We start from the raw sequence: 17476 nt of genomic DNA, 5'->3' as shown, positions 1-17476 counted from the left end.
TCTTGACAAATCTAAACTGATGCTGTGCCAATGCAAAAGCATGCAGATCATTTCCTGACTAATGCTGTAAGCTTCACAATCCAAAAGATACATGAAGTCCATTAAAGTTTCATCTTCCCCACAATCCACTTTTATAGTTAGCCAGTTCTCACCTCATTTTTCTCTGTTGGTGAATCAGTTCCACATTTAAACGTAACTCCTGAGCTCATAGTGCTGATTTCAGCATGCAAAATTGAAATGTCCCACAATTTAAGCCATATATACAGTGCTATTTCCAGCTTCTTCTGCCTGCTACATTCCAGTAAAGCCAGCCATTTTCAACCCAAAACTGACTCGCAGCCTGAATTAATGATGCAAGCCTGCTGACATCTTCCACAAACCAAACATCTTCCACTTGAAAAATAATTAAACATAGAGTAATACATAATCACCAAATGTGATAACAGGAGTTGAACAATTAGTCCTGTTGGTTTAAAAAATTGTCCAGAAGTTGTCCAGTCCCCGCTGCTGTGCTCTCTTAAAAGACATGTCAATGCTACGGTACCTCCCCCACAGAATGTGCGCTGTTTAGCTGCTAGACTGAAGGCACCTCCCAGAGGAACTGAAAGTACTGCCCATTTGGTGGGCTTGTCGTAAACACAGCAATTCCAGCAGCAAGCCATCCATCTCCTTCATCGAAAGAAAGATGCGTGTTCAGAAATTAGATTTCTGCTGTGCTCAGTCACAGGTTTGTAGGTTTTATCACAGGTGATTTATAGATTAAACAGAGCTTTCTTTCGCTCTGCAATATATAGGACGGACTTGGAAACAGAATTCGCGTTGGCAATGCTTTTGCTTTGTAGATTTACCATAAATCAGAGATACAAAAAGAATATAAATAAATATGCAAAATCTACGTGAGGTGAAATTCTTTATTAAAAAAGTAATAAAAATATCTTGATGAAATATTTACTCTTCTGAAGGCACTTTCACAACATCTTTCACTAAGGCAGGCAAATTAACAGTGCAAATAGTAATAGGTATAATGATTATGCTTACAGAGACATAGCTACAGAGTAGCCAAAAGCAGGGAACTGAACATCCAAAGGTATTTAATCTTTCAGAAGAACAGGCAGAAAAGACGAGGAAGTGGGATATAATTAATGAGAGATAAAATCAATGCAATGGTGAGAAAGGGTAGTGGTGCAGAAAATCTAGATGCGAAATCAGTCTGAGTGGAGCCAAGAAGCAAAAAGGAGTTGAAAATATTAATGGGAATTGTCTATAGTGCTCAAAGCAGTAGGTGCTATAAGGGTGATGTGGTAGTCATGGGTGATTTTAATTTACAAACCAGATTACTAAATATGGTGGTCATGGAAATAGTGTACGCACTGTTTGTCATCTTCCAAAATTCTGTCGACTCCGGAACAGCTCCAACAGACTGGTCAGTGGTAAATGTAACTTCACTATTTTAAAAAGGAGGGAGAGAGAAAACCATAAAGGACAAACCAGTTAGCCCAATGTAAGTACCGGGGGAACATGCTGAAATCTGTAATAAATTATGTGAAAACAGGACACTTTGAAAATACAAATAGGATGGTAAAGAGTCAGAATTGGTTTACAAAAGAAGTATTTGATAAAATTATCGGAATTTTGTATGGATTAACTAATAGAAATGGTGGATGGTTGCATTTGGATTTTCAGAAAGCTTTTGATATAATACACTAACTTCTTATGCAAGATTTTAATCAGAGCACATGGGATTGGTGGTCATACACTGGCATGGATTGTGAACTAATTAACAGAAAGAAAACCAAGAATGAATTAATGGGTCTTATTCAGAGTTAAAGGCAGTGACAAGTGAGGTACTTGAACTTCAGCTATTCACAACATATAAATAGATTTGGATGTGGGAATTTATGCAAAGTTCAAGATTTCTGATGACCCTAGAATAAAAAAGCTAGATAGGATTAAGAGTGATGTTTATATTCTGAAGATAATGCAAAGCTCTTTCAAGATGATTTAGACAAGTTAAGTCATTGAGCAAATGCAAGACAGATGCAGTATTTAATATGCACAAGGGTGAAGTTTTGCAGTTTGGGAGGAAAAACAAAGTATTATTTAAATGGTCCGACTGATAAATGTTGATGTGCCAGGAGACCTGAACGCCCTTGCACATCATTCACTGAAAGCAAGCATGCAGGTGCAGGATACTGTTAGGAAGGTAATTAGCACATCGGCCTTCATTGCAACACAGACTGAGTACAGGAACAAGCTGCTCTTAGCACAGCTGTCTCCAGGATTTTGGAGAGACCACACCTGGAGCATTGTATGCAATTATGGTCTCCTTGCCAAAGAGGCTACTGACTTGCCAGAGATGAGTGCACAGAAGGTTCAAATGACTGATTCCTTGAATAGCAGACTTGTGAATTGAATCACAAGAGTTCACTGGAATTTAGAAGAATGAGGGAGTTTCTCATCAAGACATAAAATTCTGATGGAATAGACACACTTGCAGGAATGAAATAAGGAGTCACAGTTTCAGGATATGGAGAAGGCCATTTCAGACTAAAGGTGAGAAATTTCTTCACTTACAGTAAGGTGAATCTGTGGAATTCTCCACCACAGAAGATTGCAAAGGTCAAATTGTTGAATATATTCAAAAAAAGAAACATAAGATTTTTAGAGGTAAAGATGTCAAAGAGCAGGAGTAAGACATTGGGATACACAGGTCAGTGTGATCATGTTGAATGGTAGAACCGCTTGATGGGCCAAATGGCCTATTTTTATTCCTATTTTCTACATTTGTGTGTACAAGTGACTGAACAAAGATCAGACGCTTTATATTGAATCTTTATTTTTCTTAGGGTTACTCTGACTCTGAAAACCTTCTGAATATCTGTGATGTGTACAGCAAAAATAGCTAACCCTATCCAATGAATATACAGTTATCAATGCTTGCAAAAAAGAACTTAATCCTTTGTCATAACCAAAGTGACTAAGAACAGGAACCGATTCACCAGCACTACATGTGATAGTCCTTCTGCTGCTAAACCCAAGCTTTGCTCTTTGCTTCCCCCGATTCCAAAAACAATGGATATAATCAGGAAAGGTACTGGGTAAGTACTATCACCCCAACATTCCTTGATTTGAATTAAGACAACAGAGCTTTTGGTGAAACTTTCCTTTTGCTGAAAGGGGAGAAACAGACTGGAGCAATTCCTAAAACTTTATGTTTGGTTGAATGGGCATTTTACCTGTATTGGGATCTTGCCTAATGATTTTTTAAAAAATTGTTTGATGCATAGAATTCACCTGAATGGCGCTTTCATGACAGTGAAAAGTTGATTCAAGTTCACTTAACATTAAAAATATTTGTTTCTAAGTCTACCATTCCTAGTTTGCTTGCAAATGTTTGTGACATTTAGTGGGTGGGGCTACTAAAATCTCAACTCTTCCTGCTATTGTTTCAAAATTTACAGTTAACTACCGTTAAAATGTAGAGCTCAATATTTACTGTGAAACACACGATGTACTTTTTTACATATTAAAAGTATTATATTAGTATAAGTTCTCTCTCTTGCCAAAACAAGATTTTTTTTATCCAGGGACCTATCATTCTGGACTTTCTCCTTTGTCATTCACAAGACATTTTAAGGCTAGACATTTTCATTATACATTTTAAGGCTATTTACACATTTAACATAATCCCTTGAGATAGCCCTTTTATTTCACATGCACTCAGAACCAAAAATTTTACTGTAGACAAGATGACATTAGTTTGCACTAATTTGTACCTTTAGATAACAAAATATGAACTGCTGCCCCCTTTTGACCAATTAATGAGGATACTCTGGTACTAGAATTTTATTGAAACTTAAGAGTACTATGCACTCTAATTTTGATGTAGACTGATTTACTCCTATTTCTGAAGGCATTATCCACAAAATATCAATCTTCAATTCATCTGTATATGTACAGTGATGTATCAGTTAAATTATTGGACTGGTAATACAAAGAATACAAGTTTAAATTCTACCATGAAAACTTGGAAGATCTTGACATGTGAAATAGATCTGGGAATACAAAGCTGGTGCACATGAAAATGTTATCAAAAAAAGTCACAACAGTTAAAAAATGACTTTCATATGATTCACTAATAAGTAAATTTTGGACAAAAAGACTTTTTAATTTCTGAATTTTTTAAAGTTGTTGACCGAACTGGGAAAGGACTGAGTCACAAAGCAAAGAGCGTAGAAGAAATGACTGCCTTTTTAAAAAGAAAGCTACCAATACTTATTGTAAATACTGTTTATATTGCTGCTTGTTGAAGTAGGAGGTTATGGTTACTACAGACTGGCATCAGAGACATGAACAAGGAGGGATTCAACTGGCAACAAATAACTTAGTGGTCTGTGAAGACATGATCAGTTGTTGACAAAGGGCTTCTGTGTGACAACAACTGACTGACTCCTAAGTAGCAGATCTGATTGTGAGCATGAACTATATGGCCAGGAGCAGTTAAATTTGTGAAAGGGTATGTGGCGTTTTTCTCTCTCTCTCTGCGCAGCAAGAAAACAAACTTTAGCCTGACGAAAACAAACTTTAGCCTGAAGAAAACACGGTTATTTTCCCTCACCAGTTGATGTAGGCTGTGGCTTTTTAACCAGTAACTAAGTGAACCAGTTACTCTTTGCCTATGGCACAAAAGTGACAATACCTGGACAGGGATAACAAACAGCAAATCCTGAGAAGCAAGAGGATATCTCAACAAATCTTGTGAATAAATGCCATTGAACTGCCTTCCCAGTTTTCCCTCCATTCATAACACCGTGTTTTTCTGGTCTGACGTAAAGAGTTTTATGACATGTTTAGAGTTTTAAATGAATAGAATTATGTCAACAGTTCACAGGTGTTCACCTGTATCTAGGATAAACCTATTTTTAACAAATATTAATTCTTCAAGTACATAAACTTGATCTGTGCTTGTTTTAAGTAAACAGAAATTGCTGCAGAAATTTAACAGGTCTGGGAGCATCTGGAGAAAAAAAAAGTTAACGTCAAGTCCAGTGACACTTCTTCAGAACTCACTGGACTCAAAATGCTAACTCTTTTCTCTCCACAGATGCTTCCAGACCTCCAGAATTCCCCAGTAATTTATACCTTTTTACGATCCCCATCATCTGCAATCCTTTGTTTGAAGTCTGTGCTTTTTTAGGCTGGGTCCAAAACAACAAACATTGTGGCATTTTGCATACAGGTCATTCTGCTATAACACGTATTTCATTATTGCAAATTCACTATAGCACAATTGACAAATTTGGGACACAGTTTCTAAAATGTGAACCTTTGAAGTGTGTATTGGTTATAACGTAATTCTGGCCCCATTAGTTTAAATAGTACTGCTATTACATAATTTCCTTATAACACTGGACTGTATGAGAACAGAACATTGTAGCAGAACTGACTGTACGGTGATAAAATCTTTAACTTTTGTGACAGCTCCAGGAGAAGTAGGGTTTGATTTCTAGGACACTCAGTGATGCCATAGGTGTAAAATGGTCCAGCAAGCCAATAATCTTAGGAAAATTAGTTATCAGCAATAAATATCAGCTTTGCAACAGGAACCTAAATTCCACAGTAACAATTCTTTTTTAAATCCTGAACAAACCAAAATACCCATTATCTCCTATTTGGTGATAACTAAACACACTTATTTTATCGACACTTTGTTCCATGCATTGTGGGTAGAATGCCACAAAGTCCCACTATTTAAATAATTCTACCGACAAGACAGTTCACAATTAGAACTCTTCTGGATAAGAAAGGCAAATTACTTCAATTATATTAAAAAATTATGATCTCATTGTGTTTTAAACATGCACATCCGAGGGAAAGCTAACTTAGTAATGTGACCTGTTCTGAAGTCTGCCTGAAACAGGCCTTGTGGTGTATTTTCTTTAAATGATAAAAGGCAGGTGATTTTGCTGGAAAGAAAGTTCATACCTGAAGACAATGGCAGCAACATTTGCATTTACTGTGGTTAGACTACTAATTTCCAAATCTGTAGCTGTTCAGATTATCACTTCTGAATAATGCTTTAAGGTGCCTAATTGCCTCCATGATAACCCCTAGCTCTAATCAGTTTTGATCCCTGGAAAGAAGTTCCACAGGATTGATGCTCCCATAGTTTGAGAAGGAAAGGTTTCTCTGCTATCCCTGAAAACTCTCGCAGACAGCATGCCATGATCCAGGCAAGAGGAAACATTCGAGGTTGAGAGTCTATGTTTAACTGAAAAACAACGTGGGTGGGAGCATGCACAGTGATTTAAAAAGCCAAACTCGTGAGGATCTGAAATTAGTTGAGAAAATTTACCCAGGTTGCACAAGAGGAAACCTACAGTAAAAGCTACTCACTATGAAAGACAGTTCAAGGGTCACGACCAGGCTGTGAAAGGAAAGGAATAAAACTCAGAAGCCAAAACTGGGTCTAGGAAATTCAAAATACAATTTAAAGGTTCATGTAAAATAAGGTGTTTAGTGTAAGGGACAAAAAGGAGAAAACTCTAATTTAAAGTTCAAGAGAGTTTCATCAATGGCGCTTTTCATGTGGCTTTCAGTTGAAGTCTAAGTCTTGAAATCCTGTGAACTCATCCTTTCAGCTACCACCTACAAGTTCAAATTAATTTTATGCAGTTATGGGTATCTGCTGGATTATGAAGAATAGAAGTTTCACTTTGGAACTTGGCAACCACTAGGAGGGTGGTCAGAAAAAATGGTTATATTCATATCTAGAAGCATTAATATCTTAATCATTTACTTTTCAAAGCATTTCTGATCAGCAAAAAATCTATTCTTCCAGGAAAGTGTTTCAAGACCTCAACCAGTTTATTTTTTTGATCAGTTGCATAATAAGCAGGTAGAACACATCTTAAGCTAACTATCCAGGGATGTGCAGGGTAGGTGGATTAGCCATGGGAAATGTGGAGTTACAGGGAGGATTAGCCATTACAGGGAGATGGTGAAAGGGGTGTGCGTGTGTGTGGTCTTCAAAAGGGTCAGTGTCGACTCGATAGTTTAAATGGCTTGCTTCCACACTGTAGGGATTACAGGATTCTAAGTGAATTAACACCGCCATTAGCAATAAATTAATCCTACCTAAAATATCAATAAATCAACAAATTCTTTATGAAGAAATATACTTACATTGGTTGGCTCCCTCGTAGTGAGCATGTTAACAGTGAAGGCTGCAAATTTACATACTAAATTTGAAAGGATTCAAAACTGAGGAAGCACATTATGAAATTATGGAATAACAGAAAAATATGCAAGTGGACAAACATTAGATAATCTTTAACATAGGCAAGCATCAAGTGCAGCACTAAGTCTTTGTAAACATATGCTGTACAGGCCCTGTCGCACGTCAAGGCCTTTCCCAATGAAAAGCTCATGCCCAAAACATTAACTCTCCAACTCTTTCGATGCTGCCTGGCTGGCTGTTTTTCCAGCACTATACCTTTTGACTGATCTCCAACATCTGCAGTCCTCACTTTCTCCTACTCACCCAACATTCTAATTTCTGCCCTTCTTCAAGTCTACTATATTCAATAGGATCACGGTCTCATTGTAATTTTGTGGCTAGCCCCAATACTCTAACTTCCCCTGAGCCAAGAATCAAGCCTATGCTCGGTCATCAACTCATCTCCCAGTTTCACATTGCCTCAAATTTGAAATTCAACTAATTGCTTCATGGATTCACTGTAACCATTTAGTAAATGTACCTCTAAAAGAACACTGCTCTAACTCAGATCTCTTAGATACTCTCACTTCTTTCAACCCACCACTGGTATCCATGTATCCAAGGACAGAGAGGTGTTTCTTAAACTTTAGTCCATCTGGTACTGAAACCCGCACCCATGTCTTTGTCAACTCCAATCCCAAACATTCCAGTGTACGGAGGAACCTCGATTACCGACTATCAATTATCTGAATTTCAGATTATCCAAAAAATCTCAGGTTCTGATAGAATCTTTACATCAAAGAGATGTTTCCAACAGTGATCACATCTTTTGTTTACAAAGATTAAAAATGAATGCTGCAGGTTCCATACACATGTGTGCCTGCTCAGAAACAAACCCTGAGACAGAGAGACTAAGGCAGGCACAGCAAGGAGACAAGGAAACTTCAGAAGCGCGAAACCCCAGAGGAGAGGCATTGAATCAATTAACCGAATAATAAATTATCAGAAGGAAATAATGCCCGCCCATCTTGTTGGGAAAATCGAGGTTCCTCTGTACTAAGGATTGCTCCTTCATTTTCCATAATGTTATGAAGGTGGAGATGTGTACTGTACCTTTAAGAGTGTGTGAAAGCTGGCACAGACCTAAAGAGGAACACAGTATGCTGAAAAATTTAATAACGTAACACTTGGTTGAAACAAATAGCTGGAGCTAAGTTACCATGGTACAAAAACTCAAATTCAGCCAATTAGTTTAAATTATGCCCCAGATACCAAAATCCAATCTAATTTTAGGTTTACCGTTTTGGATGACATCAAACCAATGAAATGATCAATGTTTTGGGGTATAAAATCAGACATTTTGACAAGCTGGGGGAGAACAGCAAAGAATTGCCAAACACCACGTAACAGCCTGCAAAATAGCTCTCAGAGGTATCTGTCCATAAGAAATTTGTGCAGCAGAACACAGATGCAGACCTAGAGAAATCTACAAAGTTCGAATCGGAGATGATTTTGAAATTGATTTTGCCGTAAATTTAAGAGGGAATTTAATCGGACCAGTATTGTAGAGTGGTCGGGTAGAAATTGGTTTCAGAGAAAGGAGTTATAAATAGTTATTGTTTTAAGTTTTCTTTTGGACTTTTAAAAAAAATTATTCCAATTTTTCTTTAAATAGTGCTAACTGGGATAGTTCTTTGCCACTCAATTTAATAGATGACGCAAGGTGAGCTTTTCTGCGTGCCTGGTTTAAATTAGCAGAGGTGTTTACTCCATGTCGTAACAATCATCCACACTAACTTATTTCAACACCAAGATCCACTCTTCAACCATACATAAGAATGTGAGAAGTCCACTCAACATCTCAAGCAAGCAGTGCCACCACCTGGACTGAATCCAATCCCTCTACATCTCCATCCGCCATGACCAGGGCCTCCAAGCCCTCCGTTTCTTCCTCTCCAGACGTCCCCAACAGTACCCTTCCACTGACACTCATTCGTTTGGCTGAACTGGTCCTCACCCTTAATTTCTCCTTTGAATCCTCCCACTTTCTCCAGACCAAAGGGGTAGCCATGGGCACACGTATGGGCCCCAGCTATGCCTGTCTCTTTGTTGACTACATAGAACAGTTGATCTTCCGTAATTACACCGGCACCACTCCACACCTCTTCCTCCGCTATACTGATGACTGCATTGGTGCCACCTCGTGCTCCCGCGAGGGGGTTGAGCAATTCATCTACTTCACCAACACATTCCACCCTGACCTTAAATTTACCTGGACTATCTGACACCTCCCTCTCCTTCCCGGACCTCTCCATCTCCATTAATGACGACCGACTTGACACTGACATTTTTTTAAACAAACCCACCAACTCCCACAGCTACCTGGATTACACCTCTCCCCATCCTACCTCTTGCAAAAATGCCATCCTATATTCCCAACTCCTTTGTCTCCACTGTATCAGCTCCCAGGAGGACCAGTTCCACCACAGAACACACCAGATGGCCTCCTTCTTTAAAGACCGCAATTTCCCTTCCCGTGGTTAAAGATGCTCTCCAATGCATCTCGTCCACATCCCGCACCTCCACCCTCAGACCCCACCTCTCCAACCGTAACAAGGACAGAACGCCTCTGGTGCTCACCTTCCACCCTACAAACCTTCGCATAAACCAAATTATCCACCGACATTTCCGCCACCTCCAAAAAGACCCTACCACCAGGGATATATTTCCCTCCCCACCACTTTCCGCCTTCCACAAAGACGATTCCCTCCTGACTACCTGGCCAGGTCCACGCCCCCCCCACAACCCACCCTCACATCCTGGCACTTTCCCCTGCCACCGCAGGAACTGTAAAACCTGTGCCCACACCTCCTCCCTCACCTCTATCCAAGGCCCTAAAGGAGCCTTCCACATCCATCAAAGTTTTACCTGCACATCCGCTAATATCATTTATTTTATCCATTGCTCCCGATGCAGTCCCCTCTACATTGGGGAGACTGGGCGTCTCCTAGCAGAGTGCTTTAAGGAACATATCCGGGACACCCGAACCAATCAACCACACCACCCCATGGCCCAACATTTCAACTCCTCCACCCACTCTGCCAAGGACATGGAGGTCCTGGGCCTCCTTCACCGCCGCTCCCTCACCACCAGACGCCTGGTGGAAGAACACCTCATCTTCCGCCTCGGAACACTTCAACCCCAGGGCATCAATGTGGACTTCAACGGTTTCCTCATTTCCCCTTCCCCCACCTCACCCTAGTTCCAAACTTCCAGCTCAGCACCGTCCCCATGACTTGTCCGGACTTGTTCTACCTGCCTATCTCCTTTTCCACCTATCCACTCCACCCTCTCCTCCCTAACCTATCACCTTCATCCCCTCCCCCACTCACTCTATGCTACTTTCTCCCCACCCCACCCTCCTCTAGCTTATCTCTCCACGCTTCAGGCTCACTGCCTTTATTCCTGATGAAGGGCTTTTGCCCAAAACGTCGATTTCGCTGCTCCTTGGATGCTGCCTGAACTGCTGTGCTCTTCCAGCACCACTAATCCAGATTGCGATCTTGGACAAACAAGGGATGCTGGATATATTGACCAAATAAAACTCTGAATTATTAAATCCACACGCGAGACGCACTGCAAACACAGCAGCCAGGTGTTAATGATATTAGCATAATGTAAAAGGTCAACATTATTCTGGACAGATGTACCCCAGATAACGTATCCACTAAACAAAGGGGAGTCCAGACAAAAAGGCACCAGTTCCTGCTAGACAAAGAAACTAACAGTAGTATACCATCTAAATGATGGACTCTTGTTTCAAACTATTAAGTATATCTCCCTGGTTGGCCAGAACTATAGAAAGTTCCAGAAAGCCATCTAAAAAGGTATAAAAACAGGGCTCATCTGTAGATCTCACTCTTGGAATCATCTGAGGCCTTCTAAAGAGAAGATCACAAGAGGCAGACACCAGCTGACCATCCAGAAAGAAAAACAGCTTCGAAGACCCAGAGAGCGCACAAGAGTGTACATCCACAAGAGACTCAGCAAGTATTAATATGTTAAAGGCCCAAATTGTATTAAAGATTAGTTTAATGTTAAAGATTATTGTAACTTTGTTCCTAATAAAGTTGGAACTGTTTTGTATTGGTACCAGGTTATGTTCATATTGATTTGACCACTTCGGTATTGTGTGATACCCAGGCAAATTCATTCATCACATTCTGGTCAGAGTAGTCTGTAACTTGTTTAAAGAGGAGCCAGACAACACCTTACAAACCTGCAATCTCAAAGAAGAAGGATGGCAGGCAAATGATATCTGAGAGTTCCGCTCCAATCACACATCCTTCTCACTTACAAATATAATCACTGCCTCTTCTTCATGGGGTAAACATCATGAGACTTCTCACCTAACAACCATGCAAGCATCGCTTCAACACAAGATATAGTATTTCAGGAAGGCAGCTCATCTTCTCAAGATGAATCAGGGATAAACAATAAATACTGGCTTTGCCATCCATGCGCGCATCCCATAACTGAAGGAAGAAAACAATATTACCTCGAGTTTGCTCATTTGTATTGGTAAACAGTGACCCCTTTACAAATTCCCATCCTTCTGTTTAAATCCCTTCATGAATCTTGTCCTTCTCATCTGTAATTTTTTTCCAGAATCTTTGCATTAAACTCTCCATTAATCTAACTGTGCAACCCGCCCTCATCTGTACCACCATTGGTTGCCATCAAAGCAGCAAATTTTCCAAGCCTCTGAACTTCTCCTTCCCATCTCGTGCTTGTTCTTAAAGACCCTCTTACCCCAACACTTCAGCCAAGCATTTGGTGACCTTCCAAGCATATTTCCATTGTTTTGGCTTCTTTTTCTGATCTTAATTACCATGGGGATGAAAGGTTACTCAGAATATGCAAGAATGTAAGAAAATCAGATCAGCCATGACCTTATTGAATAATGGATGGAACAGGCTAGAAAGAACTAGTGGCCTATTCTTGATCTTTGTTCATACGTTTGTATGTAATTTTATAGGTTCCATGAGATTCCCCATAATTCTTCTAGTCCTAACACAGCCAGTCTCTTCATATATCAGTCCTGCCATCTCAGGAATCACTCTGGCAAATCTTTGCTGCGCTCCCTCCATAGCCAGATCATCTCTCAGATAGGGAGACCAATACTGCGCCCAGTACTCCAGGCTGTGGTCTCAGCCATGCCTTGCACAACTGCAGCAAGAAATCTCTGCTCCTGTACAAAAATCATCTCACTATGGAGGTCAACATAGCATCTGCCTTCTTCACAACCAACTGCACCTGCATGCTCACTTTCAACGACTGGTGTACAAGACAAAGGTCTTGCTTGCTATGCTCGTTGCACCTCCCCATTTCTAAATCTAACAATTCAAATAATAATCCACCTTCATGTTTGTGCTACCAAAGTAGTCATCTCACACTTAACTTCATCTGCCATGCATTTGCTTACTCACTCAACCATGAATGCATGGAGTGTGGTAAGAAAGATGACCATGAGGGAATATGATGCCACAGCTACAATGGAAATCAAGTTCAAGGAAATGATTAAATAGGAGAAGTGATGATCCAGCAACATCATCAAGACCCAATAACCCAGAGACCCAGGTGATGTCTGGGGACCAGAATTCAAATCCCCTCCATGGCAGATGATGGAAGTTAACATTTCACTGAATTTAAGGATCTAATGATAACTACAAACTGTCAAAAACAAAAAAAAGGGCAGTAATGTCCTTTATTGAAAGAACCTGGTCTACACAATGACCCATTCTTAACTGCCCTTGAGGCAAATAGCCTAACCAGCAACATCCACATCCAATTTTTTTTTAAAATCCTGGATACATCGTGTTCAGGAGAAATGGCAAAAGACCGAAAAGAGAATGGCCTGGCAATATTACGAAAGCACTGCAATGCTGGAGAAGGATGCCCAAGAGGGACATTTGGGTCAAGCAAAGGAATAAATTGGGCACAATATATTGTCCAGTATGGTTAATCATATGAACTAAAAGCAGGAATGAGCAATTCAGCTCCAGCCTGCTCTGCCATTCAATACGAACATCCCTCAACTTCGTGTTAACTCAATTTTCCTGTCAACTGCTTCCTCTCATCCTACAAAAGGAAATACCCTCTCTGTATCCAATTTGTCAATCCCGGAGCATTTTGTATAGCTCAATTAGATCTCCTCTCATGCTTCTAAACTGCTCAATCTCTCTTCATAAGACCAAGTTCAATTCTGTGATCAATCTACTGAACCTCCTTTGAGGTTCTATTCCTTTTCCAATAAAAGGCCAAAATTCCATTTGCCTTTGTACCTGCATACTAGCTTTCTGCAATTCATGGACAAGAACATCCAGATCCCTCTGAAGCACACTGAAGTTTCTCTCCATTTAGATAATAAGCTATCTATTCTTTGAACTAAAATGGATAATCTCTTACTTATCCACATTAAACTTCATCTGCCAAATTTTGACCCCTTCACCTAACCTATACCCATTTGTAAATTTATTATTTCTTTATTGTTACTTAATTTCCTACCTATTTCAGTGTCATTCGAATTTTAACTACAGTCAAATTTGCAAGTCGTTAACTTAGATTGTAAATAACCAGTGCCTGAGAACTGAACCCTGTGGCACACTAGTTACACCTTGCTATCCCAATGAAGACCCGTTATCCCCATCAACTAAGAACTAATGGGAAAAATGTAAACCAACAAGTTAGTAAGGAAATTATACAAAATGTATAAAACTTAAACAGTCGTTAATATGCTGCACTTTAAATGATCTGAATACCAACTGGGATAGGGCTAGTGTAAGGGTCAAAAGTTTGAGTCCGCTTATGAGAATAACCTGCAGCAATATTTTCCCAGTCTAAGAAGAAAGGAAGCACCAAGGTTCTTGGGAGTGAGGTGGACCAGGTTGAGCAAGTCTCAGTGGGAGAACATTTCAGAGATACTGTTCATAAAGTTTACTTATTATGAAAAAGAATTAAAATTGATCCAGAGTAAAAATAATGAAATTAGGGAAAACTAACTTCAATGCATCACCTTGGATCAAATTAATTAGGAGACAAAGATTGGCAGGAAAATGGGTAAACATACAATAGGTTACCAAAGATGATATGATTTAGACACAGTGAAAGTAAACCCGGAATCCCCTAGGATGACAATAGAAAAATGATGTAAATTGAAAAATTATGCTTGTAACAACCATTACATTGAAAATACAATGGAGAACTAGGTTGAACGTAGAAGGTTCAGAGGATTGGTGAAAAAGAAGAAGGACAAAGAGGGATCAGAAAGAGATACTGGTAGGTAGCATATGAAGTTCCCAAAGTTCTCCTGTAGACATAAAAACTGTAAAGGGTTGGTAAACAGAGTAGATCGATGAGGGACAATAAAAGTGAAAATATGCTCCAAAGCAGGTGGCATGGCTGCATTATTAAATAAATGCCTCACATTTGTCTTTACCAAGAAAGATGGTGGTACACAAGATATGGTGAAAGAAAGGGGAATTTCAGAGGCAGGTGAAGGTTTTAACATTGATAAGACAACAGCATTAGATAGGCAGTGGGCAGGTAACAAGCAGATGAGCTCAACGCAGAAATGTTGAGACTGTACCATTTTTAGTAAGAAGAACAGACAAGTATAACTCTTAAGGCGTTACAAATACAGAGAGCCCTCAGCATTAAAGATGACAGGATAATAAAGCCAAATCCCCACCAACATCTTGGGGACTATTACTGACCAGAATCTGAACTGGACCAGCTATATAAACAATGCGGCTAGAAGAATAGGTCAAATTGTGTAACAATTAGCTCACCTCAACTCCTCAAAGCCTGCACCGTCTACAAGGTACATGTCAAGAATGTGATGGAATACTCCCTACTCTCACGGAAGGGCAGCTCCACCAACACAAGAAATTACATAACATTCAGATTAAAGCAGACAGCTTGGTTAGTACTCCATTTAGCAGTTATACATGCACTCCTTCCATCTCCACCAAGAAGTCCCATCCACAAAATGCACTGTTCATTAGATGTTCCAAACCACCTGAAAATAGAAAAGCAGTAGATGCCTGAGAAGACCAACCACCTACAAGTTTCCCTCCAAGTCACACATCACTCCAACTTAGAACGATAAGTCCTATTCTTTCATTGTCACTGGCTCAAAATCTTGGAACTTCCTTTCCAATAGCTCTGTGACTGTCCACACTACTGTTAGAATGCAGTGGGCCAAGATGGCAGCAAGCAGATAAATTAGGAGAAGTAGGTCATTCCATTTTCAAAAATACACAATGACCATACTTCCACTGCCTTCTGAAGCAGAGTTTTCAAAAGTCCCTCAACCGTCACAAGAATTCAACTCATGAAAAAAGTTGCCGTTGTTAATTTTTGAACAATGCCCCAAGTTCTGGACTCACCCACAAGAGTAAACATTTCCACAGCTGAAAATGTGTTGCTGGAAAAGCGCAGCAGGTCAGGCAACATCCAAGGAGAAGGAGAATCGACGTTTCGGGCATGAGCCCTCCAGCAAGACATTTTCAGCTCTGATCTCCAGTATCTGCAGTCCTCACTTTCTCCTAAACATTTCCACAACCTTGTCAGAATCTTTCATACTTCAATCAAATCATTTATTGTTCTTCTGAACCCATTAGGAAAATAAGCCCAGCCTGCCCAATCTCCCTCGTAAGAGGAACCACTCATTGTAGTTATCAATCCCACTAATGACCGCTGAACACTTCCCATGTTCTATGATCGTATGTTTCAGCCATACCATGAACACCTATTTTACACAAGGAGCTTTTATGTGGAACTTCAGATTTCCAAAAGGCATTTGACAAGCACAGTACATCTGCAGGCTCCTCATAAACCACAAATATTTAACTTAAAGCAGGTCTGGGCACCACACTAAAGAAGAATGTGAGGACATTGGAGATAATGCTTCTAGGGTTAAGCAATTTCAGTTATGAAGGTAAATTGTAAAAGTTTGAACTGTTTTCCTTGGAGGATAAGGGTGGGGAGAATATTGAACTGTGCAGACCCATCATGATTTTGAATAGTTCAGAGTAATAGGTAGAAAACATATCTTCTCAGAAGATCAAGAGCAAGAGGGTCACAAATTTAATTTAACTAGTCAAAGAAGCAAAAATGATCAAAGCAAAAACTTCATGAAACGAGTGCACAGAATCTCAAATGCACTGCGCACAATGAAGTGTGTATTGTGGAGGCAGCAAAAAGAGAGAGTTGGATAGCTACCTGAAAGGGAACAACAATTTAAGGAAAAGCCAGGGAACTATAAACCGGTAATCCTGACATTGATGGTGGGCAAATTGTTGCAGGGAATCCTGAGGGACAGGATTTATACGTATTTGGAAAGGCAAGGATATATTTGGGATAGTTAGCACGGCTTTGTGCCTGGGAGGTCATGTCTCACAAACTTGATCGAGATTTTGTAAAGAAGTAATAAAGATCTACATGGACTTCAATAAGACATTCAACAAGGTTCCTCATGCGACACTGGTTAGCAAGGTTAGATCTCAAGGAATATAGGGAGAACTAGCCATTTGAATACAGAACTGGCTGAAAGGTAGAAGACAGAGGATGGTGGTGGAGAATTGTTTTTCAGACTGGAGGCCTGTGACCAGTGGTGTTCCACAAGGAATAGTGTTGGATCCACTGCTTTTTGTCATTTATATAAATGATTTGAATGTGAACATAGAAGGTATAGTTAGTAAGTTTGCAGATGACACCAAAATTGGAAGTGTAATGGACAACGAAGACGGTTATCTCAGATTACAACAGGATCTTGATCAGCTGGGCCAATGGGCTGAGGATTGGCAGATGGAGTTTAATTTATTTAAATATGAGGTGTTGAACTTTGGAAAAGCAAATCAGAGCAGGACTTATGCACTTAAATGGTAAAGTCCTGAGGAGTATGCTGAACAAAGAGACATTGGAGTGCAGGTTCACCGTTCCTTGGAAGTAGAGTCACAGATAGGTAGGATAGTCAAGGCGGCATTTGGTATGCTTTGCTTTATTGGTCAGGGCAGTGCGTATCGGAGTTAGGATATCATGTTGCAGCTGTACAGGACATTGGTTCATCCGCTTTTGGAATATTGCGTGCTATTCTGGTCTCCTTCCTACTGGAAAAATGTTGTGAAACTTGAAAGGATTCAGAAAAGATTTGCAAGGATGTTGCCAGGTTTAGAGGATTTGAGCTATAGAAGA

At 39.9% G+C, this 17476-nt stretch overlaps 1 protein-coding gene across 2 annotated transcripts in view; it reads right to left on the bottom strand.

Moving 5' to 3' along the window:
- mcc (MCC regulator of WNT signaling pathway) overlaps nucleotides 1-17476 on the bottom strand; it is a 161603-nt gene that overhangs the window by 122186 nt on the left and 21941 nt on the right. The window contains exon 1 of one of the 2 annotated variants that reach the window (XM_060837481.1): nucleotides 153-514. The exons of the other annotated variant lie outside the window; for it this stretch is intronic. Coding sequence (XP_060693464.1) covers nucleotides 153-209 — 57 coding nt within the window. The 5' untranslated portion in view covers nucleotides 210-514. Of the gene's footprint in view, nucleotides 1-152; nucleotides 515-17476 lie in introns of those variants that run through there. 2 annotated transcript variants of the gene reach the window in all.

The sequence above is a fragment of the Hemiscyllium ocellatum genome, chromosome 2 (assembly GCF_020745735.1).
Source record: "Hemiscyllium ocellatum isolate sHemOce1 chromosome 2, sHemOce1.pat.X.cur, whole genome shotgun sequence".
Lineage (NCBI taxonomy): Eukaryota > Metazoa > Chordata > Chondrichthyes > Orectolobiformes > Hemiscylliidae > Hemiscyllium > Hemiscyllium ocellatum.
This window is presented reverse-complemented; position numbering and strand designations above follow the sequence as displayed.